At 35.0% G+C, this 25,985-nt stretch overlaps 1 protein-coding gene across 2 annotated transcripts in view; it reads left to right on the forward strand.

The window, feature by feature from the left end:
• NAA15 (N-alpha-acetyltransferase 15, NatA auxiliary subunit) overlaps positions 1-25,985 on the forward strand; it is a 64,091-nt gene that overhangs the window by 22,984 nt on the left and 15,122 nt on the right. For both annotated transcript variants that reach the window (XM_024568615.3, XM_053910636.1), the window contains exons 2-14: positions 58-142; positions 3,421-3,525; positions 5,738-5,895; positions 6,706-6,840; positions 8,236-8,389; positions 12,009-12,128; positions 14,368-14,463; positions 14,614-14,720; positions 16,490-16,562; positions 19,781-19,950; positions 21,111-21,263; positions 22,028-22,156; positions 23,234-23,447. In XM_024568615.3, the coding sequence (XP_024424383.1) occupies positions 58-142; positions 3,421-3,525; positions 5,738-5,895; positions 6,706-6,840; positions 8,236-8,389; positions 12,009-12,128; positions 14,368-14,463; positions 14,614-14,720; positions 16,490-16,562; positions 19,781-19,950; positions 21,111-21,263; positions 22,028-22,156; positions 23,234-23,447 (1,699 nt within the window). The remainder of the gene's footprint in view (positions 1-57; positions 143-3,420; positions 3,526-5,737; positions 5,896-6,705; positions 6,841-8,235; positions 8,390-12,008; positions 12,129-14,367; positions 14,464-14,613; positions 14,721-16,489; positions 16,563-19,780; positions 19,951-21,110; positions 21,264-22,027; positions 22,157-23,233; positions 23,448-25,985) is intronic.

Here is a 25,985-nt window from a genome sequence, read left to right on the forward strand (position 1 = left end):
GCATTTAATTTAAACTTTTTGCAATTCTTGCTAAACTCATTTTTTTTCCTTTGGCAGAGATGTTATGAACATAAACAGTATAGAAATGGATTGAAATTCTGTAAACAAATACTCTCTAATCCCAAGTTTGCAGAGCATGGAGGTAAGTATAAATACCATATACTTACTTGTAAGTGTAAGTGGATAAGGCTTTGCTTAATTGTCTGGCTTTACTTCTTGGCTTTTATCACTCCCAGCTGCCTTATTTATTTTCCAGAGAGAATGGACCTTATCTTTGACTCTTGTATTTTGAATTTAGTGTCAAGAAAATGATAGCACATCCTACTTGAGTTTGAAAATAAACACGGTAGGTAAGGCAGAAGAAGCTAGAAGGACAGATATACTTGTTTAAGTTTAATAAGTACATTTATTTAAGATATTGTAAGAAAAGTTTGCTTTAGAATTTTGGTTGAGCTGGAGAATTTTATTCCTTATAATAACATATTCAGAAAGTGTCCATTTGGTTCTTTGCTGATGAACCAGCATTTTTTTATTTAACATTATATCTTAGTTTTTCAAGACAGTCATATTTAATACATGATTTGTATATTGTAAAGTTCTGAAATACTTTTTACCTTTTAGCTCTTGCCTATGCAAGGGTAGAAGATTGGACGGTGAGATGTTTATAGAATAAGGGGAGAGTATTTAGCTAAACTTGTGACGAGACAGAGGAAAAAAATAAGCTTTCACAGGTCTGATTTGTATAGTTAGGAAACATGACTCTTTGGTAATTAATTTGATAAAGTTTTCTTAGTATTTTTAATTAATTAATTAATTTATTTTTAGAAAGAGCAGAAGGGAGGGAGAAAGAGGGAGAGAAACATCAATGTGTGGTTACCTCCCATGCACCTGTCACTGGGGACACGGCCTGTAACCTAGGCGTGTGCACTGACCGGGAATCAAACCTGTGACCCTTTGGTTTGTAGGCTGTCACTCCTTCCACTGAGCCATGCCAGCAAGGACTCTTAGTATTTTTTAAAAAAATTCTTTTTAGAGAGAGAGAAGGGAGGGAGAGAAACATCAATGTGTAAAAGAAACATCACATCAATCAGTTGTGTCTTGCCCACCTCCAACTGGTGACTTGGCTGGCAACTGAGACATGTGCTCTGACCGGGAATCGAACTGGCCACCTTTTGGTTTGCAGTATGACACCCAACTCACTGAGCCACACCAGCCAGGGCTCTTCTCTTAGTGTTGAAGCAGGAGAGAGTAATAGCTCTCTGTTAGCTTTCTTTACTCTTATATACTTGTGCTAAAATAATAACACTGTTTTTTAACATTATTAAAAATATTTTTGCTGGCCAGCTGTATATTAGGTTTTATATTCATTTCTAAAGTATGCATGCTGGTCATGTAACTTTGACAAAGTTTCACTACAGCAGAGTTCCAAATATCATGGTTTTAAAATGCAGTTTCTCCTCATATCTTAACGTATCTGAAATGAGGTTGCATATGAACTATCATAATTTAATTGAAAAAATATTTTCTTAAGATTTTATTTATTTTTAGAGAGCAGGGAAGGGAGGAGGAAGAGGGAGAGAAACACTGATTCGAGAGAGAGATTTCTATAGGTTGCTTCTCTCATTCTCCTGGCCCCCAGCTGGGGACCTGGCCCAAAACCCAGGTATGTGCCCTGACCTGGAATCGAACTGGTGACTTTTTGTTTGTAGGACGCTGCCAACCAACTGAGCCACACCAGTTTGGGCTAAAAACTTTTTTGGCTAAAGATTTTATTTATTTATTTATTTTTAGAAAGGGAGAGAAACATCAATGTGTGCTTGCCTCTCTAGCTGGCCCACAACCCAGGCGTGTGCCCTCTGATTGGGCGTAGAACTGGTCACCTTTGGTTCCCAGGCTGGAGCTCAGTCCACTGAGCCACACCAGCCAGGGCTGAAAACATTTTTTCACACTACATAAAATGATGGTTTGTCTTAAACTTAATGGCAACCCCTGGATGCCATTAATTAAGGAACTTTAAGATGTTTGGTAAAACTTGTAGGAATAGATTTTACTTGTTTGACAACAAAGGGCTACTTTCTGCAGTACCTTGCTAATTTGGCTATTTGCCAAATGTATTTGTTTGGTTTTAATTTTTATATGTGATTTATGACAATTTGTACATGATTTCTCCTCTTTCTTGCTTCCATTTCTTTATCTATGTTTTCCTATAAATGTTGGTTCTTCAGTATAATACCTTTATTCCTTTTATTCCAAAGTAATTTTTCTATAAATTTTAAATTTTAGTCCTAAAAGGTAGGCAGATAAATTATAATGAATATTATTTCTTTGTATTTCATTATATATATATTATAAAATTAGAAATCTTTTTTTTTTCCTTTTCTGAAAACTTAATATTGCCCTCACCTCACTCACTCTCTCTTTTTTTAATCCTCACCTGAGGATATGTTCATTGATTTGAGAGAGAGAGAGGAGGGGGTTGAGGGGAGAGAGAGAGAGACACTGGGGGAAGAGAGAAACGTCAGCTGGTGGTCTCCAGCATGCACTCTGACAGCGGAGCGAACCTGCAGCGTTTGGGTGTGTGGGCTAATGCTCCAACCAACTGAGCGCCCTGGCCAGGGCCTCAACTTTCTGTTTTAATCTTTTGCTTGTGAATGACAGGAATCTGATGTCTTCTTTTACTTGTATATTTAACAGTATCCTAAACAATCATTGTAAAATAATGAAATTTATTCAAATCAGAAATATATATGTGTATGTTTAAATCATTGAATGGTGATCTTTAGAAATTTGGGATCAAAGAAGTAAAGTCTTTTTCAAGATGAAGTTTTCTTATTGTAAAGAAGTAATCATAGCCCTGGCTGGTGTGGCTCAGTGGATTAAGTGCCAGCCTAGGAATCAAAGGGTCTCTGGTTTGATTCCCAGTGAGGGCACATTATCTGGGTTTCAGGCCAGGTCCCCGGTTGTGGGGGTGTGAGAGGCAACCAATAGATGTATCTCTCACACATCGATGTTTTTATCCTTCTCATTCTCCCTCCCTTCCCCTCTCTCTAAAAATAAATAAATAAAATATTTTTTTTTAAAGGAGTAATTATATAAGGTCATTTAATGGAATTCCCTAAAGAACAGTAATAGAGCCAGCATATCTTGTTTAGATATGAATTATTAGATATTAGTGCATTTTTATATCATTTATCTAAAAAAATCTAGGGAGGCCTAGAGTAGAGAAGTGTGATTTAACTTGGTTTGTCGATTTTTAAAATATTTTATCTCTGTTCAAACCTGGACATTTTCCCAATAATCGTCAGTTCTTAGAGTAATGTAACATTTGTTTTTGAGATGATGGTTACCTTTTTTGTTGTTTATTATTTTAATTTTTAATTCCACTCCTCCCCCACCTTTTCTGTTTTTTGTTTTAAATAGAGACCCTGGCTATGAAAGGATTAACATTGAACTGTTTGGGTAAAAAGGAAGAAGCTTATGAACTGGTTCGTAGAGGTTTGAGGAATGACTTGAAGAGTCATGTGTGTATCCTTTTTGAGATGTATGTCCAAACTGGATTGGGGTGTCCTGACTGACCTAAGTTAGCAGTTTGGGAGTCAGAAGTTTTATATTCCTTTTCACCATGTAACTCCAGAAGAGATGATTCTTTCTTAAATAACAACTGCCTTTATTCAGGGAACACTTTTATACCCATACATGTTCTAACATACCTATTTACAGATAAATAGGCCTGCCTTTTAAAATATCTATGAAAGCTCTTCCCATGCCTCAGAAAAAGGCACCCTGCAGACTTCATCATGATCATGAATTTACAGACGGGTATACACTAAGAACTACTAGAGGCAATATAGTGAACTGATGGAGAGCACAGGTTTAAGAACATGCTTCACTTAGGTTTGAATCCCAGCTCACTTTCTTTCTAACTGTGATCTTAAGGCTTAGTTTCCTCATGTGTGAAATGAGGGTAATCAGAACCACCTCATTGTGGTGTTGTAAAGATTTAATGATGCTTAACAAAGTCCTTGATATTGCTAATTACTATAGTAGACAAATTTTATTAAAGGAAGTTTGAGGATATAGGAGTAAGTACAATGTCTGAGGGAAGGTAGCAGAAAAAATTATGGGTTGCTATTTATCAAGTAGTTTTTAAATAAATATCTTCTTGCCTATTTTGTGGGCAAACACAATTTTAAGTCACAAATGTTTAAGTGTTTACTAGGCCCCTGGCATAGTACAGACTAAGAAATGATGGGGATTGTGCTCTTGGGGACCTTAGTCTAGTGAAGGAGGAAGGTACTTACTAGAAGCACATACAGAATATTTCTGATAATACATAAAATGTTACAGCGTGTTAAAAAATTACTGCTATTGCAGGAAAGCAAAAGTGAGTGTGTTGGGAGTAACCAGAAACTAAAAAGGTAAACTAAGTATTAATAAGACTGTTGTAGATATCTTTTCATCATTTTTCATGGTTGTGTAGTGGTCTATATGTTATTTGCCATGATTTATATAATTGTGTTCCTCTTGATGGATTTAAGACTCCTTGAGGGTTGATTTTTACGAGCGAAGATTAGAGGCAGTTACAGGTGTTACAGTGCTCAAGAGGTTTTGAAGTGGGGAGGAATGGGAAGGTAGGTAGGTAATGGGAACAAGATTATAAAGGGTAGTGTGTCTTAGGGTTTTTAAAACCATGTTCCAACCAGTTGAGAAGATTGTGTTATGCTTTATTTTGTCATTTATTTAATGAAAACAAAGATTATTTTTCAAGTAAAATTTTATAGTGTTAAATATGCACTTTTAGTTATACATGCCCCTTGAATCCCTGGTGTAAAAGTTGTTAGATTGAAAAATTTGAACCTGATCTGAAAGAGAAACTTCTGTAAATTTCTGGAAAGGGGAGTGGATTTTTTCTTTTGATGATGTACATTTCAGAAAGGCCACTTTGTCAGGAGAGAGTACAAGCAGACAAAATGGAAGTGGGCGGAGGGGTGACTTGTCACAATCAAGGTCTAAGTGAAAAGCACCTGTATTAGGGGAATGGCATTACATACTTCCCCCCTTATATCATTTTTATACACCCAATAATTTTGCTTACTTACCAGTGACCCTTACTAGACTCTAAAAATTGTTTGCATGCTGGAGACGGCCCATTTTCATCATCTACCATCCTAATTATTAAGAAATTTTAATTATTTGTTAAGTGAATGATTGTATTTTATGTGTGGGTGACTTTTAGGAAGTTTGTACTGTATTAAGGGTTCTCTCCTAAGGACCTTGTTAGCTAAAGAAAAGAACATACACGTGATTTAAAATAATTATATGTCATGGATACTCATTCCCTCTTTTTCCTGTAGAAATTAATATTTATGGAGCATTTATTTGGCACCAGCCAGTGAGCACTTTATGTGTTATTCCATTTAGTCATCAAACTACAATGCTTTGCTTTATCGACGTTCTGTTTACATTTTACAATTGAGGAAACATAACCAGACTAAATAACTTATCCAAGGTCACAGAGCTAACAAGTTAGGCTAGAGCTGTTTTCTCTGACAGGCTTAAAGCTGTACTAATTTTCATTGTATTAAACCACCTTCTGTCTTTATATTTTCTCTCCTTTTTTAAGCTTGTAATTTTATATATAGCTACAGTTCTCTGAGTTTCCTAGGGAATATTATTGGAATATTATTTCTTGACTTAACTAAATCCTTTAGGTTGTATCCTTAACTAAATCCTTTAGGTTGGCATGTTTATGGCCTTCTCCAGAGGTCAGACAAGAAATACGATGAAGCCATTAAGTGTTACAGAAATGCACTAAAATGGGATAAAGACAATCTTCAAATCTTAAGGGACCTTTCTTTACTACAGATTCAAATGCGAGATCTTGAGGGTTACAGGGTAAGTAAAATAGAGAATTTTTTTATTCTAGAGTAAAATATTGTTGAAATATTTAAACCTTTTTGAGTATTTCCTGGTAACAAAAATTTCCATTTTAAAAAAGAATTTAATTAAATCTTATGCCCTTCCCCAATAGCAATTGTGTTTATGACTGGGCTAATAAGATTTTTAAAATAAATTACTTTACTGTGTGGTAGAGTTAGATTATTGTATAGGATTTAGTTAATCAATTCAGTGGAAATTAACATTGGTATTCAAATAGGTGACGCCTTTGTTATTAAAATGTAAATATATAGTCTTTTGGTTACTACATTTTTGGGGAAGCAAATTTTTTTTGTTTCTTATTTTACCTTCATTGAACCTAGTATTCTGTCTTTGTAGCTACTTTTTAATTCTTGAATCATTCTGTTAAATCAGATCTATTTCGTTCCTCTCTTTTTTTCTCATGTAGTGCCTGCTGAGTTTTCTATAGATCTGAATTCAGTAGTTGGGCGTTACATTTTTAAAGATTTTTTTATTTGTACTATCTTTTCTATCCTATCTTTTCTTAGATTAAGCATATCAGGAAATAATACAATAAGTAGTACTTGCTCATAACTTTTTAAAAAATTACAAGATTACCTTGGAGGCTTCATTGTGCTTCTTAACAAATATTTTTTTGCTGTTATAAAGCTACACAATATGGATGTTTCAAACTGTTTCTGTTACTATTCCCAGCATTGTGTTACAGATTGCTCAGTGTTGTGGGGGAATTAAGGAGCATTTGCTTTTACTGTAACCCTAAGAAAAAATATTTTTTTCCGCTTAAAGGAAACAAGATATCAGTTACTTCAGCTTCGACCTGCCCAGAGAGCATCATGGATTGGTTATGCTATTGCTTATCATTTATTAGAAGATTATGAAATGGCAGCAAAGATTTTAGAAGAATTTAGGAAAACACAACAGGTAAACTAGTAAACTAGGTTTGATTCTAAATGTAAGTAAAAGAAAGAAGTGTATATAGACTTGCCAACTTTTTTAAGTTACAAGAATAATATGCAGTGAACTTCATAGAGGAGTTCATGCACATTAATTGTTAATATTTGACACATTTACTTTATAGTCTACATCTATTTATTTATTTAAATTTTCTTCCCAAAACATTTGAGGGTATTTGTAGACACCATGCTCTTTTACTCCTTAAGTGCTTCGGTGTGGTATTCCCTAAGAATAACACTGATTCTTAATTCTGTAGATAGTACTATATAGATTATAAAAAAATTAGGAAAGTTAACATTGACAGACTGTTTATCTAATCCATAGCCAATGTTCAAATTTATTAATTATCTCTATCCTTTCCAGAATTTTTTTTTTTCCATTTCAGGATCCAGTGTAGAATCATACCTTGCATTTGCTTATCATTTCTCTTTGGCCTCTTTTAATCTTGGGAAGTTTCTAAGATCCTCTTTGTATTTCATGACATTGACACTTTGGAAGAGTACGGGGCAGTGCACGTAGAGTGTCCATCAATTTGGTCCCTCATAATTAGATACAGTTATGTATTTTTGGCAGGAAACCACAGAAGTGATGTTGAGCCCTTCTCAGTCCATCACGTGATATCTGTTTGTTCTGTTTGATTTCTTGGTAAAGATGGTGTCTGTTAGATTTCTTTGCTATAAACTTATTTTTTCTCTTTGTGTTTAATAAATAATTTGAGACTTTGTGAATAGCCTTTTCTTCATCAAATGTTACCATTAGTTTTAGCATTCATTGGTTATAATTTTTGCCTGAATCAACTGTTCCAATGATAGTTGCAAAGGGATGATTCTCTTGTATTCCCTCTAGATGTATTATTTGACATTTTGCTGCTAAATAAGAGCTTTCCTTTTCCCCTATTTATTTATCATATGTAAGGATTTATGAATTCTTAGTCAGTGGGTTATAAGTTAATACTGTCATTACTTAATTGCTCCCTAGACAGATATTTAAAAGTCTGTCTAATTAAAATTAAAGAAATTAAAAAATGAGTAGTATCACCCTGGCTGGTGTGGCTCGGTGGATTGAGCGCTGGCTTGTGAACCAAAGGGTTGCCAGTTCCACCCCTAATCAGGGAACATGCTTGGGTTGCAGGCCAGGTCCCCAGTGGGAGGGGCACACAGGAGACAGCAACGCATTGATGTTTCTCTCCCTCTCTTCTCCCTCCCTTCCCCTCTCTCTAAATATAAATAAATAAATCTTTTAAGAAAATGAGTAGTGTTAATCAGATAGTATCCTTAGACTTCTGTATATTTGAATGTGTAAGCAATTTTCTAATATGAAAACAAAATTCTTACTGTTAGTATTCCTTATGTCCATATATAGACATCCCCTGATAAAGTGGATTATGAATATAGTGAACTCCTTTTATATCAGAATCAAGTTCTTCGAGAAGCAGGTCTCTACAGAGAAGCCCTGGAACATCTTTGTACCTATGAAAAGCAGATTTGTGATAAACTTGCTGTAGAAGAAACCAAAGGTATTTTTTTTAAGAATGTTATTTTTTCTAGTATTTAATTATGACAAAGAGCAAGGCTGAAATTCAGTTGCTGTTGATAATTGCATGTAATTAACTTTTTGGTGATAGAAAATCTGTTTCTTACATATGCACTTTGAATAATCACTAATGTGGGAAAATATACCTTTAAACAATATTGTTGATATAGGTTAAAAATTGTGAACAATAAGAGTTATTGAAGTGACTCAGTAAAATATTTTTCTTGAAATAAAGTATTTTTATCTTAAAATATTAAAGGATTTGATCAAAACACAGGAGATAATTACTTGATTTTATAAAGCATAGGGTTAATTTTCTTAGAAACATCTGGTTAGTAGAACAGATTGTGTACATCAGAGTTCTTTATTGCCCAGCATATATACAGGTAAATCAGTCTTTACTGAAGAATGTATGGGACATCCGTAGAGTTCTTTATAGTTTATCTGAATGTAGAAGGAGCATGAATCAAAACCAGAGATTTGGGTTTTTATGTGTGGATTGCGGTAGGAGGGGTAGATCTTTAAACAAAGATCTTTAATGCTGCTGTTATTAGAGGGCTGAGAAAAAAGAGTCTTTTAGTTCTAAGAGTTGAAAAAGTGATAATGGAAAATGAAAGGAGAATAATAAGTAATTGAAAACACAAGTACTTTTTAAGAGTTACCATCTGAAATGTTGCTTTGCCCTTGTTAGTGCAGGTGACTGAAATTTGCTGGTTTCAGATTGCCCCAGCTCCCCTTGAAGTTGAACACCAGAAAAGTGTGGTATCTGTGTGCATGCTTGGTGTAGTGGTTGTTTGCCGGATGAACTCTCTGAGCAGATGATAATGCCGTTGGAAAGAAACAAAATGGAAGTTTAAGGTTCCTGGACCTCAGTTGTGAACTATAGATTCTGAGTAGCTCTCTTTCACTTGAGTTGTCATCCCTTAACACTTGTTAGTTATAAAGGGAAGAGCTTTGTGACTTACTGGGATGATCACAAGATTGGAAAAAAGTAGTTCAGTTTCTTTTATTCACTGGCCCCTCACTAGCTCTACGATCTGGGCAAGTCTTGGGTCTCAGTTTCTTTATGAAAATACAACAGTTTTCAAAATACTTTTCAAGTACATCATTTCATTTGCTCCTCTTGATAACTTTATTAGCGAGGAAGAACTGATAAAGTTAGATAAGGACTCGGAATTGACAGGTGGATTTTAGCAGTTTGGGAGTAATGGTCGACCCTAACTAAAGCACTTTCTGAACATTTGGAAGGAAGGTGGTAAAAGCCCAAGCAAATCAAGTACATTTAAATGAGACAGAAAATAGCAGAATTGCAGATATAATGCATTAATGGCTCCCATAAATTTTGCTGTATGGAAAAACAGTGGTGGATAAAACGGGTTACAAGATCAAAAAATGGTTTTTTATAGCTTATGTTTATGTTCACTTGAGAATGATCTAGTAAACAGAATATTTGATACACTGGAGGGATTGTGATCTGGTGGATAAGTTGAAGGGTTAGCCTTAGATAACAACATGGATACTTGATCCCCAGTAATAAGAGCCGGTAGACAGTAGAGTGTATGGGCAAATGGATGTGTACATGTAGTGGACATTTGGGAGTTCTGATTTCTTCCATTTTCTCAGTGAAATAGCAATCAGAGCCGTCAGTGCATTTCATAAAGTGTGCACTGAGTACTGGTAGTGAGTCAAGTATGGGGACAGTATATATAAAGAGAATAGAGTGGAGCTGACAGTAGAATCCTCAGTCTTGGGGAATTTCAGTAATAAAGGCATTTTAGGGTTGGGTGGTCAGGATAATTTGGGAACTTCCTGGAATAGGTAAATGGGCATATAATTAGGCAGACGTTCCATCAATTCTTATTCCACCAGTTCCTTTTGCAAAAAAAAAAATGTGGGAGAAGATTAAAGGAAGGAAATGTGGATGGGTATTGTACAGAGGAGAAAAGTTGTAGGATATTTTGTTTGTTCTTAGTGGAGTAGGCTTTTGGTTAATATAGAACAGGATGTCAAACCTCAGCACTTTGGAGATTTTGGGACTGATGTTGGAGATAGAAGTCTGTATGTTGCAGGATGTTTAGCAGCATTCCTGGTTTTTCCTCATCAGATACCAGTAGCACCCTCTTACCCTTTACTGTGACAACTAAAAGTTCTCTAGATATTGGCAAATATCCCCCGGATGGCAAAAGTACCCCTGGTTAGAACTGCTGGTATACACATTAAGAATATGGGTTCTTTAAGCCAAATTGCTTGGGTTCGGATCCTGTCTCCAACAATTAAACTAGTTGGAAGACCCTCAGCAAGTTTACTTATGTTCTCTCTGCTTTAAAAAGGTTAAAGTAATGGTAACCTACCTCATAGCGCTTTGAGAATTGAGTTAGTTAATGCATGTGAAACATGTAAAAGTCACTAGCACACAGTGAGCGCTCAATAAGTGTTCATTTTTATTACCTGGTGAGAGCCAAGGATGTAAGGGTGAAGTTATGCTTTGCAAATACTTTTGGTTAATAGCCCATTAGGGATAAGGATTCTGAGCAGTGTTTGAGGCTTACGTGAATTTGGAGCTCATGTTTCTACTGAAACAACTGCTTCTGTGCATCCATCTGATGACTGCTTTCTCTTGTGAGAAAGTGTGGAGCAAACAAACAGTTGGAATGGTCCAGGCCTTAATATTGGTAAATAAGGAAGCTGAAGTTTTGAGACTGATTTTGATATGTGGGACTGCTAGTATTATTCAGGAATGAGATTGGTCACGCAGCCCAGAGGAGACAAGCAGCAAGGGTTACTGGTTGCTGAGATGCGTAAGGAAAAGAAGGGAGTGTTTTTTCCATACGGTTGAAGGATAGGTTTGGTGAGACAAGAAAAAGGAAGACAAATCAGTTAAGCTTAAAGCAAGATGTTTTTTTGGCTAGTCAGAAGCACTAGAAAATGCAGGTTTTGGATGTGGTCATGAATATAGGCTGCTAGAGCAAAATAGTTTTATAGTTGATGAAAGGATGATAAATTTAGCGTATTGGATTGTTTCATTAGTTTGGATGTTCATCCCTGACTGGTGTGGCTCAGTTGGGCATCATCCCATTAACCAAAGGTTGCTAGTTCGATTCCTGGTCAGGGCACATGCCTGGGGTGTAGTAGGCCAGGTCCCCGGTTGGTGCGTGTGAGAGGCAGTCGATTGATGTTTCTTTGGCACATCGTTATTTCTCTTCCCATCTTTCTCCCTCCTTTCCCCTCTCTAAAAATAGATAAGAAAAATCTTTAAAAAAATAATTTGGATATTAAAATTGTACATATGATGTCAAGAATAATTTAGTAAATAATGGTTTGGTGATTGTGTTCACTGAATTTGGGAAAGCAGGTTGGAGTTAGACCAATACCTGAATAAAGTGAGGATGTCACTAGAATGGCATTTCTAAATATGAACTTCAAAAAGGGGGAGGAAATTAAAAAATGACGTGATAAATAGTCCTGCTACCGGAAATTGGGAACTCAGGGAGATACCTAATCTGTCCAGTTCCCAGCATTGAAGAGATTTTAAGAGAAAGTTTGAGGAAAAGTTAAAGTTACAACTAAAAAACATTTAGTTACTTTAATTTGTTTTTTATCAGGGGAACTTCTGTTGCAATTATGTCGTTTGGAAGATGCAGCTGATGTTTATAGAGGGTTGCAAGAGAGAAATCCTGAAAACTGGGCCTATTACAAAGGCTTGGAAAAGGCACTCAAGCCAGGTAGCATTGTTTAAAACTTACTTTTTAAAATTTTAATTGCTTCTTTTGTTAATGTGTTATGTTGACCAAAAACTCTGGTTTTTTTTTCTGTAAAAGAAAAGACACATTTTCATTTTCACAATTAACTTTATTGTTTTCATTATTTTGAGTATGTCGGGTATTTCCTGCATGGTGTAACGTTGATTGCTCTCAATTAATGTCTTGATTTGATCGCTCTCAACTTCAGCTGGGCTACCTACTCGAGGAGCGTCACCCAGCGAGAAATCTCCCGCACCATTCAGTCCGTCACAGCACCTTCTCCATACTGCACACATCGTTTTTTGCACTTCTGTTGCGTTTTTACCTTTCTTGAAATAATCAAGCACAATATGCCAAAGATGATGTGTATTTTCCTCCATCTTCAATATTAAAATGGCTACATAAAAATTCACCAATTTTGATAAGTTTTTCTTTTTTTAAATGCATGCTGATAGGACAGCTGTCACAATACAGTCTAACGAAATTGTTTCGAATGATGTTAAAGACAACTAAGCACTTACTAGAGCCACCTTACAGAAAAAGACCAAATGAACTTTTTGGCCAACTCAATATTTTATTAACTCATTGAAAAGCATAACTGGAAAAATGGCGAATTTAAGAATTTGTTCAGAATCTGAATACACAAATACATTTGTAAACTTCTTTTGAATATGGCAGACAGCATTTTCTGAAACCTCTTTAACACCACAGATTAATAGACGTAGATGAGAAAAACTTTAGAAACAACTTTTAAAAATTCACAAATGCATAGCAATAACAAAAGGATGAAAGGGAAATTCCCACTGACAGAGATGGAGATGTTCCCTAAAGGAAAGAAGCAAACATAACTTCTGTGGTGACCTGTGGCCACAGCATAGTGGCCTGCCAGGGGCTCATGAATAAGCTGAAAGAACAGCATTTTTCTCGGCTGGGAGAGGGACTACCATATTTCGCCATGTATAATGTGCACTTTTTTGCCCAGATTTTTTAGGGAAAAATAAGAATGTGCATTATACATGGGTGGTACTAATTCCATATCTGTATAAATGATTTTAATTCTTTTATTTATGCTTATGTGTTAAAGTGCAACTCTAGAAAGCAGTAACGATATCGTAGGCAAAATAACGCCCTGGAATACGATAATTGGTCTTGTTTCTAAATATAAATAAATAAAAATTGAATTAAAAAATTAAAATGAAAGATTTTTTTTCTGAAAGTTTAGGCCAAAAATGTGGGTGCGTGTTATACATAGCAGTACATTATACATGACAAAATATGGGAGATTCCCGTCACTCAATAAACCTGGGTCCAGAGATTCTCTTCTCCCCTCCCTGCCCCATCCCTTTTTTCCCCATCACCCTCTCCAGTGTTCAGTACCCACTTGTGAGGACAAGCCCAGAAATATGTCATGTACAAAACGGCCTGCCTGTTCCTTAGCCAGGATGTTTCCCGCAAGACTTGTAGTGAGCCATTTCTGATCATTGCTATATGCAGGAGAAACTTCGTAACACAATGTCATACCACCCTAGGAACACCAGCGCAGAAATGATACTCACCTGTGCTAGCACAGGGAAGAATAGAGGTGATGGAGAAATCCGAGATGAGGACAAGGAGTTGCAGCCATGAAATCTGAATGGTTATGCGAAAGTACCAGTTAGCAGTCTGGAAAAAGAAAGACCTACTTATTGACATAAAAATTTTGGTAGAGTGAATAAAAGAGAGGCCACAGCTGAAGAGAAATTAGTGTAGTGGAAGATTGGTGAACCTAGGAAAGCTCAGAACTGAGAGTGAAAGAGGAAATATAAAAGAAGTGAGGAAAAATGGAAGACGGGACAGATCCAGAAGGCCCAGAGTAAATCATAGGAAAGGAGTTAGAAAAGCAGAGGCCGAAGACAATAGTGGAGAAGCCATAGATGGAAGTAAAATAATTAAGCCTTTCTCAGAACTCAGGTAAAGGAGTCCTCAGATTTTTAAAGGCTACCTAGAACAGAACAGAATAAAGAAAATGATGCATTTTATATGAGGATAGGCATTTAAAATGTAAAAATATTAGAAGAAAGGAAGTACTCTGATTGTTGATATATTTAAGTAGTTAGATTATAGATAATTTTCTCATCTGCAAATTTTCTGTTTAATGATGGTAATATTTATATACTTTGAGTAATTTTTAATTTGCTAGAAAATATAATAGTTATAGAAAGAATTTTTGTTTTGTCTGCAGCTAATATGTTAGAACGATTAAAAATTTATGAGGAGGCCTGGACTAAATATCCCAGGGGACTGGTGCCAAGAAGACTGCCACTAAACTTTTTATCTGGTGAGTGAGGGTAACTGTAAGAAATGAAAATGATGGTATGATGTACAATTTCCTTGTTTTTAAATAAATGAGTGCCTGTCATGAGATTGAAGTACGCATTGTTAGAGTTATCTGGGTAAATGTAAGTCAACAGGATTTTTTTCTCCCAAGGTGAGAAGTTTAAGGAATGTTTGGATAAGTTCTTAAGGATGAACTTCAGCAAAGGTTGTCCTCCAGTCTTCAATACTTTGAGGTCATTATACAAAGATAAAGAGAAGGTAAGAAAGCAAAATACGATTTTTTGACAATCATTTCTTCACTCACTACTTGGAATAATGGATTCTTGCTTATCTGCGTACATGGTACACATTTTTTGAATCTGTTATCAGTCTTCCCAGCTTGCAATTTAAATGCTCTCGTGCCTCTTCTTTTTCATCCTTTACTTTCTTTAGCTAAATAATGTATTGTTTATTTGTTTTCTCAGTCTTCTGTTTCTGCTGTGTACTTCGATAAATAACTGTATGTGTGAAAAGTTGGTAAGGTAGTGATTTCATCAATATTTTTCTCTAAACCCTGCTCATGGTGAAACTCAGAAGTGATTTCTTTTTGTAAACTAAGTTTTAGCTTAGCAGCAATGTTTTTCCTTTCTTATTTGGTAGAAAAAAATTTTATCAGAAGTGTCTATTTGCTATCCCAGCAAGTTAACTTTCTCTTTCAGCTATGTATTACAATATTCAAATGCTTGTTAAGAGGATGTTTTGATCTCAATTTAGATTATTTTGCTTGCAAGTGCAGTGGCATCAAAACATGCTGGTTGGACTTTTTAAAAATCAGTTATAGTGAGGAATCAGAAAGATGGGGCAAATGAAACACGTTAAGCACTAACATATAGCACATAAGGTACACTTATTTGCTGGTCTTTCGTTAAATGGCTCAAGGCATGGGCTTTATTGATGACCATTTCGCCTCCTTTTCTTACATAAATCACTTGTATAAAATGTGGTATGTTATTTTCAGTTTGGGTAGAGTGAGAACTTGATGATTGCAAAGCATTCTTAATTGTAGAATTCCTGTATACTTTTATGGTATGTATGGTTCTCTCATTGAAATCTAAGTTGGTTAAAAATACGTAATTCATTCCGAGTCTTTCCATGATGTTCAATTTATAGAAAGTTCGTTTTGTTCTCGTTTATTATTTACATAACATTGAATTAAATTCTGCAATGATGATAATAAATGCAACTGATTCAAACAGGTTTGGGAAAACAAAACTCTTAGTAAGGATGTAGCTCAATTTGTGGGAGCAGAAGAACATGGACGCACCAGAGTAACCTAGCTGTGACCATTCAGTCCTCACAATTTTCTGAGGTAATGGAGAGAGCTGGTGTTAGTCTGTTGGGTCAATTAAGTTGAGGCCATTTAAAAGAGCTTCTATAGTAACAAATCCATTATAGGTGTATTAAACAAAGAAGTAAATTAATAAATTAAAAGTATTTGCAGATGTGCTAGGGAGCCATGAACAAGTAGTGTAGTCATGACTGAGGAGAAACCAGAACCTGGACAGCCACGCCTCCTCCTGGACCTCAGAAACCCACGTGGGTCCCTGTTGGTTTCTCTAATGCTTTTCCCCCAGGTTATGAGATTGTGAGTTGATACTATCATCTACTTACAGAATTTCTCTTTCCATGTAGTATTTAATTTTTGATTGCTGAAGAGTGAATGCTAGAGGGTGTTATTTTAAATGGTGTCGTTCTTATAAAGGGTGTTATTTTATATGGATTGATTATCTAGTTCAGCTTGATGCTTTGTTTTCTAGCAGGGAAAGAAGTTGCCAGGAAGTTTTTAGAAAGTTATGTCTTAACACACACCTTCAAAAATACAAGGTTTAACTTGCTTTTAAATTTTTATCCATAGGTTAAGAGACTTATAAAAGTGTGTGGCAATGTTTATTGAGCCCTTTGATAGTAAATAGCACATTTTGCACAGAAATAATAACTATATATATATATATTTTAAATTAAAGTGTGCTTGTGTATTTGTATTCTAGGTGGCAATCATTGAAGAATTAGTAGTAGGTTATGAAACCTCTCTTAAAAGCTGCCGGTTATTTAACCCCAATGGTAAGTGCTCAATTTTGTTTTAAAAACATCTTGAAATTTTTAGTATACCATGAAATTCTTAATTAGAAGATCAGTATTGTTCATTATTTAGGCAGTAAGTTTTGTATATTTACACTTTTCCCCCTTTAAGATAGATCTGCATTAATTTGAACATTGTGAAAATATTTGGTAAAAAGAGGATCACATTAGCTTATTTAAAAACATTTTATGCAAAATGTCTATGAAACTAGATGTAATAACATAATAATTCTCCATTTATCCACCACCCAGCTCCAGTAATTTTTAACTCATGGTCAAACCTAATTTGTTTATATTCTTACCTACTTCTTCTCTGGCAGGGGTGTCCAGCCTGCGGCCCACAGGCCACATGTGGCCCAAGATAGCTATGAACGTGGCCCAACACAAATTTTAGTTAAAACCTTCTTTTTTTGCTCATCAGTTTTCATTAATGTTTGTGTATTTAATGTGTGGCCCAAGACAATTCTTCTTCCAGTGTGGTCCAGAAATGCCAAAAGGTTGTACACGCCTATTACTGCTATGTTATTCTGAAGCAAATCCCAAACATTTTATCATTTCATCAATGAGTATTTTAATATTCAGAAGATTGTAATCCTAATATCATCACCACACCTGAACATTAATACTTTCTTAATACCAAAGAAAAAGGTCCTCGTTTATGTTTCCACTTATACACATCATCTTTTGGTTTTGGAGCTTGTTTGAATGAGGATGCAGATAAAGTCTATACTTTGAATTTGGTTGATATGTCTCTTAACTCTCTTTTAATCTGTAGGTTTCCCCTCCATCTTCTCTTCTTCCTGCAACTTCTTTTTTAAAGAATTCAGACTTTTTTGCCCTGGCTGGTGTATCTCAGTGGATTGAGTGCTGGCCTGTGAACCAAAGGGTTGCTGGTTGGATTCCCAGTCAGGGCATGTGCCTGAGTTGCAGGCCAGGCCCCCAGTAGGGGGCATGTGAGAGGCAACCACACATTGATGTTTCTCTCCCTCTTTTTGTCCCTCCCTCCCCCCCTCTAAAAATATATAAATAAAATCTTTAAAAAAATAATTTAGATTTTTTTCTTGAGTTTTTCTACAGTCTAGATCACAGGTGGCAAACACAAGGCCCTTGGGCTGGATCTGGCCCTCCACCTTGTTTTATCTGGCCCGGCACTTTTGTTTCTACCTGGCGGCAGCACCGAGCTCCTTGCCCTATATAAGGAATAGTTACATTTATACAGTCCTAAAATTATATTCGGCCCTTTGAAGGCAGCTGCGAGGCTGATGTGGCCCCTGGTGAAAATGACTTTGACAGCCCTGGTCTAGATTTTGCTGAATGTACCTGCCTGGTGTTCCTTAACATGTTATTCCTCTGTTATCTGAATTTATTATAATTTGGTAGTTGGTGTATAGTTGTGCTGTCTAGTATGATAGGCATTAGCCACATGTGGCTATTAAGAAATTAAAATTTCAATTTCTCAGTTGCAGTACCCACATTTTAAATGCTTCTCAATAGCCATTTGAAGCAAGTGCCTACTATATTAGAGCAGACACAGGACATGACCATCATCACAGAAACTTCTAATGGACAGGTCTGATGAGAGGCTTGATGAGGTTTAAAAATTGGGGGTTTGCTTTTTGTTTCGTTTCAACTGTAAGAGTGGCGAGCAAGATTACGTCACAGGTGGTGGTGTGTTCTTCCATCAGGAGGCATGTAGTATTTGTTACACATGTTAGTCACTGTTATGAATTACAAACCGGTGATATTCCATCATTCATTTTTTTTTTATCTTAAAAGAGAATTTCTTCATCTATTTCTGCCTTTTCTCCCCTGCCTCCTCTACCTTTTTTTTTTCCTGTTGTTCTTTACCAGTTTTGAAAATAATTAATTGGTTTAGTAGCATCCTTCAAAGATGGCTAGTACACATGTTTTAAAGGTATTAAGAATTCCTGGATTTAAACATATTTAAAAATCACTGTAGTTTTAAATGGTCCCAGCTTTCTGATAAAATGGTGTAGATGATAGCTTCCTTGCAGTTTGGTATGACAAGATTATTCCAGTTCATCTTGTCCACTGGCCCTGGTGGGCCTGGAGTCCATTGTTTTTCCTGAGGAGCCCTTGGTTCTGACAGTGGGAGAGCCCAGTGTGGGACCTGGGGTGCTCATTGCTATTGGGTTGATCATTGTTTTTAGGTCTCAGATTAATTTTAATAATACTTTTAAAAGGCGTTGCCATGGTTTCATTGGTTAATCATCATAATATTCCTTTGATTATCAGCATTTCCCTACATATTTTACAAATGTGGAAGAGGTTCAATGACATGCCCAAGAATATGCAGCACTTTAGTTGCAGATCTGTCAGATCGGGAGTTGGTGAGTTCCACTCCTATTGTTTGTCCGCTGAGCCATCCTCCTTTCACCAGAAAGAAATAAGCAGTCTTGCTTTCTCTGAAAGCAAATAGCAATTCTGATTTTAGAAATTTGTGTTAAAAAAAGCACTTTTTAATGTGTGGGTTGTGTATTTAACTTCCACATTTTCTTATGAGTACAAAAAAATTAAATTACGAATTAAAACATAGAATAAGCATTTTTACTTTTTTGGTGTAGTGTTTATTCTACCTTAGTGATGAATTGTTGCATATTCAGCATAATATTAGAATATATTAACAATATTATAATCACTGGAGTTTAAAATAACCACATCACAAGTATAGTTATGTATGTATTAGCTAGAAACCCAATTAAGCACTTGGGCCTTGTTTTTTTGATTTTGTTTTTGCTTTTTACCTCACATTAATGGAATTTTTTTTCTTTTTTTCTTTTCTCTCTTCATATATAACACCCTGATCAATACACTCTCATAGTTCTAGCACAACTTGTCTTCCCCTACACCTTTCAGTTTCCTTTCAGGTAATTTCTTGTATCTTTGATTTCACTTACCTGCCATATTTATTATGTAAAGAAGTTCTTCCTAAATGCAAGGCATTGTGCGAGGGGCTATTGATACAGAAAAGAAAACATGGTCCCATCCAAAGATCTTATAAATTTAAGGGTAGTTTTATAGCTAGGCACATAAATAACGTGGTTCAAACTAGTTTTCTTATTAATAAAGATAGAGTACCCATTTTGAGGTGGGTACCCTCTGTGTGTGTATGTGTGTGTATATATAATGACTAATCTTGGTTTCTTTCTTCTTGCACCTGCCTCCCCAACTTTTTAAAGATGATGGAAAAGAAGAACCACCAACCACATTACTTTGGGTTCAGTACTACTTGGCACAGCATTATGACAAAATTGGCCAGCCATCTATTGCTCTGGAATACATAAATACTGCTATTGAAAGTACACCAACATTGATAGAACTCTTTCTTGTGAAAGCTAAAATCTATAAGGTAAAAATCTATTCCCTTTTTTTCTTATAAGGTAATGAGACTTATAAAAAAATCTTCTATATTTTACAGATTCTGAATGCTATAAGAACAAATACTATTTTATGGCTTATAAACCATGGAATAACAAGTATAGTACATTTCTCAGTCTGATTACTTTTAGACTTGTTATGGTCATGCTAATTGGATCATTCATAGCCATGTATACAGACACACACACGTATGTGGTTATTTACATATGGTGGTTCATGTTGTATATTTGCATACATTTATTGCACACATACATCAGGTTATTTCCTTGGTTTTAAGTAGTAAGAGTATGAGTAATCGAAAGTAAGTACATTTGCTGTGAGATGTTTGTTTCTATTAACATCTGAGTATGATCATACATGTCAGGATCTGGTAATGTTAGTAAAATTAAACTAAAGATTCTGCTGTGAATATTACATATTATCTCTTGCATCCTCAGCTTTGGGGTCTTTATAGAACAATCTCTAATCATGTTTTAGCATCAATCTTAAAATAAAGTTGGCTTTTAATACAAATATAATTAGTAATAAAAGCTCTTGGGGAAGAGATTATAAACTAATAATTTATTTACCAAAAATAATGAAATAAGTAATGTTTTAAAAGCACTTTCCAAAGCTGCGTTATGTTCATTGGTTTTGTGGCTTTGCCAGACAGACTGGTTAGGTGAAATAGAAGGAGGGTCACTGTGGAATGCCTGCTGATGATCCTAGTCAGTAATGTTTCCATGGTTCCTTCGAGTAGAAATTTGGCCATCTCTCTGCCTTTTATGATCTTTACATTGAATTATGTTGTTCTCACTTAAAGATTTCAATTATTACTTACTCTTTTAGTTAACCATTATTTTTGAGTATTCACCATGTGCCAGGTACTGTTGTGGGCACTGAGATTATAACAGTATACACTATTGTTAAAACAAGTCTTTACTATTAGAGAGACTATATCCTACATGGCCAGAAAGGTATGAGAACTGTATTGTGGCAGAATTTGTACATCTACATTGATGAGAGTCTCAAGAGTCAGAAGAGTACCTTTCTTCCATTTGTGGTTTTAGTCATTTATCCAAGAGGTAACCGGTTACGTGCATAGTAATGTTAGCATACTGACCGGTTTGTTTTGTTTTTGTACCCTGTAAGCATGCTGGGAATATTAAAGAAGCTGCGAGGTGGATGGATGAGGCCCAGGCCTTGGACACAGCAGACAGATTTATCAACTCCAAGTGTGCAAAATACATGCTAAAAGCCAATCTGATCAAGGAGGCTGAGGAGATGTGCTCAAAGTTTACAAGGGTTTGTATAGCTAGTGTTCTTACTTATGAATAAACAGTTCACACTTGTATACCTTATTTATGTTTCAAAATTTATTTCTAATATTTTTAATGTCAAAATAGGATTTTAATTAAATCACCTTATGAGGAAAAAAACCCTGAAATCAATATTAGTATAAAACATTATTCCCTTTTTATATGGTTGTACAGTGGGTTTTTAAACTCTTAAATTTTTATATTTATTTACTTTCAGAGAGTGGGGAAGGGAGGGAGGAACATCAGTGTGCAAGAGAGACATCAATTGGTTACCTTACACACACCTGACTGGGGACCTGGCCCACAACCCAGGCATGTGCCCTGAATGGGAATCGAACTGGTGACCTTTCAGTTCGCAGGCTGGTGTTCAATCCACTGAGCCACACCAGCCACGGCTAAACTCTGATATACTGATGGATGTTCATAACAATTTTTAGAAGTGAAGGAAACTAATATTAATGGAGTACGTGCTATGTACTATGAACTAGTGTGTTCTATTTCTTATATTACTCTCCAACCCCAGTTACATAGATATTTTGATTGTTTACAAAAGTACATATTTTGTTGAGTGGTCAGAAATATAATTTCAGTTTCTTTCACTTAATAATTATTTCCTCTTACTCTGAGAATTGGTTAAAAAACAAAATGATTTCAAAAGAATTCAAATCAGTTGACTCTTTTTCTGAAATTCAGTGGTAGAATAATGTATTTGGTAAGAAATGGTCTTGAATATGTGTGATTTTCACATAGGAAGGAACATCAGCCGTAGAGAATTTGAATGAAATGCAGTGCATGTGGTTCCAGACGGAATGCGCCCAGGCTTATAAGACAATGAATAAATTCGGCGAAGCACTTAAGAAATGCCATGAGATCGAGAGAGTAAGTACCCAGTGCACATGAGTTCCTCATTTTGTTCTGTTGAATGTTAAGGATTTAGAGCAAATCCTTTTTTTTCTTTTTATAATTCACAGTGATTTCTAAATATTACTATTTACATTTTTCAGTTTTTATAATTGAAATATAAACTACATTTTCTGCAAACTTCTTCATTGTCTACTCTTCCTGCAAGAATTCATGTAAAATCTTTATGGAAAGCTTGTATCTTAGGTTTTCATTTATTTTTTAATGTTTCTTTCAAATAGCTGCTGTTTGTTTCTTTAGTAACACGTGCAAAAAAGTTCATTAAGTTGTCTTAGAAATCTGTTTGTCGTAGATTTGATTAGTGACGTCATTTACTTTGGTATTTATAAGATAGGAGCTTCGAAGCCTCTTTACAATATTTCTGTAGCCTGTATAATTCTTTATTTTTTGATAAATTCCTTTTTTTAGTTGTCTTTACTTTTGATTCATTTTTGTGTTTTTCCCAGATAAAAATAGTTTATATAATTTCATGCTTGTTTTGTTGTTAAGTAGAGAACCCCAGAGCTTAATTGAATTGTGTTAGTTTTTGGTTGCTTTACCTACCTGCTAATTGATTTTTACATACCAGCATTACCATTGCATAGGATTCAGATTTGTAACATCAGAAAAATTACCGAATACTACATATTATAATACTTTGCAAATCGTCCTAAATATAAAAACAATGTATAATGTGTAAATCCACTGTATTGCATCATTGTGTATACTAATAAATTATGTTTGATTTTCATGATAGCTTCATTTGAGTATGATTAAGGAAGGAATAAATATATGTTTAAAGTATTGTGTTTTCTTTTCATTTAATAAATAATTCGGTACCTTGTGATGCCATATACTGTGCTAGGTGCTGGTCAATTGTATTTACTTATTTGATATACAGATATCAAATAAGTATTTATATTGAATGATTGTAATTTTTTATTTTATTTTACTAATTTTTTTATGCCTAGGACACAAGTAATTCCAAGGCTTTGATATTTGTAGTTTTCTTTGGCACTGCTGTACTTAGTATAATAAAAAAGACAATTTTGTTAGCATTTTATAGAAATCACTGATGACCAGTTTGACTTTCATACATACTGTATGAGGAAGATTACCCTTAGATCATATGTGGACTTATTAAAACTAGAAGATGTACTTCGACAGCATCCATTTTACTTCAAGGCAGCAAGAATTGCTATAGAAATCTATTTGAAGCTTCATGACAACCCCCTTACAGATGAGAATAAAGAACATGAAGCTGATACAGGTATAATATACAAAGATGTCTTATTGTTTGCTGTGGTGTGTGTATGTGTATTTATGGTTTCTTGTAATATAGATTTTTCTGTAATACAGATTTTTCCTGAGTATTTTTTGAAGTATCTTGTGGGAAGATAATTTCATCAGCCCTTCACATCTGTGGGTTTTGCATCTGTGGATTCAACCAACCATGGATTCAAAGTAAAGGGGGCCAGATCCCAGAAAGTTTTAAATAGTGAAACATGCATTTGCCATGGGCCAAGCACTAAACTGAATCCATGCAAATGAAGTGATATGTAGGCATGCCTGGCTGTAGCCTGTATGCAAACATAGGTTATATGCAAAGGCTCTGTTATATGAGGGACTTTAGAATCTGCGGATTTTGGTGTCTGGGGGAATCTTAGAACCAATCCCCCAAGGATACTGAGGGATGACTATATACATACTTAGAAAATGATGGCAGCCATTTTGTGAATTTATCTAAGAAACAAAAGAAATGTATTACTTACTTTATACTTTCAATAGTTTAGTAAGAATTTAATTTGTAACCAGTCTGTAACTTTTAAGAAGTTCAATTTCATGAGTATTACATTTAGTAACTTGTTTACCCAATATTATAGTTGTTCCAGTACTATAAATTGCAAAGTATATAATTAATGTTGGCATTCTACATTAGTGTTGACTGCCAGTATATCTAGTTATTCTTGATAATAATAATTTATAATTGACCTACTAAAAAATGAATATTACTTGAACATTAAAAGCCAACTTGGAATTAAGCTAGTAAAATTGCCCAGTGACTTATCTTTCTTCTTATTTTTTTTTAATCATCACCCAAGTATATATTTATTGATTTGAGAGAGAGAAAGATGGATGGATCAGTTTGCCTACCGTATGCGTCCCAACTAGGGATTGAACCCACAACCTTTTGGCGTATGGGATGACACTTAAACCCTACTGAGCCAGGGCAAGAGTTACCATTTGACTAGTTTTTGACATGCCATTTTTATAGCAGGGTGTCTGGGTGTGTAGGGAGAAATCTTTCTTAGGTAATTGTTTGGGAAAGAATCTCAGAATGAAAGTGATCTAAGCGTGTAGAAGGATATGAATTGATTGTATGTCCAAATATTTTGTGACTCACGACAAACATGTTACAAGAGTTGGGGCATAAAAAGTGTGTCTGATTTTTTTCTTCAATCCTAAATTTATTCCTCTTCTGATGTTAATGGTTGATTTGCTTTGTTCATCCTTCCTCCTGCTAAACACCTTCGGATTTGTTGTTGTTGTTAATTTGTTATTAAGTTTTACCTCCTGTTAGCCAAGAATAGTTTAGAACTTTGTAAGGTCACACATTGAAATCTTTGTACAGATTTCACTTGAATCTGTCATTACCTGTTACTGTTTCAAGTAGAAAGAAAATGCCAGTAAGATTCTACAGGACAGTTTATAGTTGAAGCCGAGAACTGAAATCCTCTGGCCTTTTTTGTTTAATTTTTGTTCACACTTTTCCTGTCTTTTTCTTCTTCCTCATATTGTACAGATAACACATAATTAACTCTAATTATACAAAGGTGAAACAATTCAGAAATATACCCTGCAAATATGAAAATCTCCTTTCACTCTTCTGCTACCCAAAGGTTATCTTCTTTCAAAAGGTTATCCCTATGGAATGTTCAGTTTCCTTTGTACACAGAGTTTTCAGAGTTTTATCTGTATATATACTTGATACACACATTGTAATGGGTGGTTCTTGGTAGTTGTTTGGTTTGCCTTTATTTTCTTTAAAGGTAAAGAAAATACTTTCCTTACCTTTAAAGAAAATAAATGGATAGCATACACACTGTTGCAACGTATATTTTTTCATTTCATAGTATTGCTCCAAATCTGGATGCAGCTTATTATCATCATTGATCATTTTAATGGCTATGTAGGAATCTATATGGATTTCTTCTTTCACCTTTACAGTGCTATAGTAAATGTCCTTGTACATCATTATGCACATTTTTATTTAGTATGGACTATTACAAGTGGAAGTTGCTGGGTCAAAGAGAATTTGATGTAATACCAGATTGCTTTCCATAAAAGGTTTATCAGTTTTTATCGCCACCAACACTGTCTTTATTTTACTTCCTTGCTAAGACTGAAAATTACTCCTCCTTTGCTTTTTTGTTATTTGGGGGGAAATACCTAATTTATAATTTCTAGATTTTTAAGAATAGAGCATCTGCATATGTTTTCATGTGGCCCTTGGGTTTCTTTTGTGAGTTGGCTGTTCATGTCCTTTGTCTATTTTACTTTCAGCTTCTTGATTTGTACGAGTTGGTGCATGTTCAGGGCTCTAGTCCTTGTTTATGTGTTGCGAATGTTTTCTTCCTGTCGTCTAGGTCTCACCTGTATTTATGGTGGGTATCTTTCATTATGTACAAGGGTTAGTTTTTCTGAAATAAACATTTGTTTATTCTTTAATGGCTTCTGGGTCTTGCTTAGAAGGGTTTTTCTACTTAAAAATTTAAAATATATTTAACAAATGTCTTCTGTGTTTTCT

This window comes from Desmodus rotundus, chromosome 9 (genome assembly GCF_022682495.2).
Source record: "Desmodus rotundus isolate HL8 chromosome 9, HLdesRot8A.1, whole genome shotgun sequence".
NCBI classification, from domain to species: Eukaryota; Metazoa; Chordata; class Mammalia; order Chiroptera; family Phyllostomidae; genus Desmodus; species Desmodus rotundus.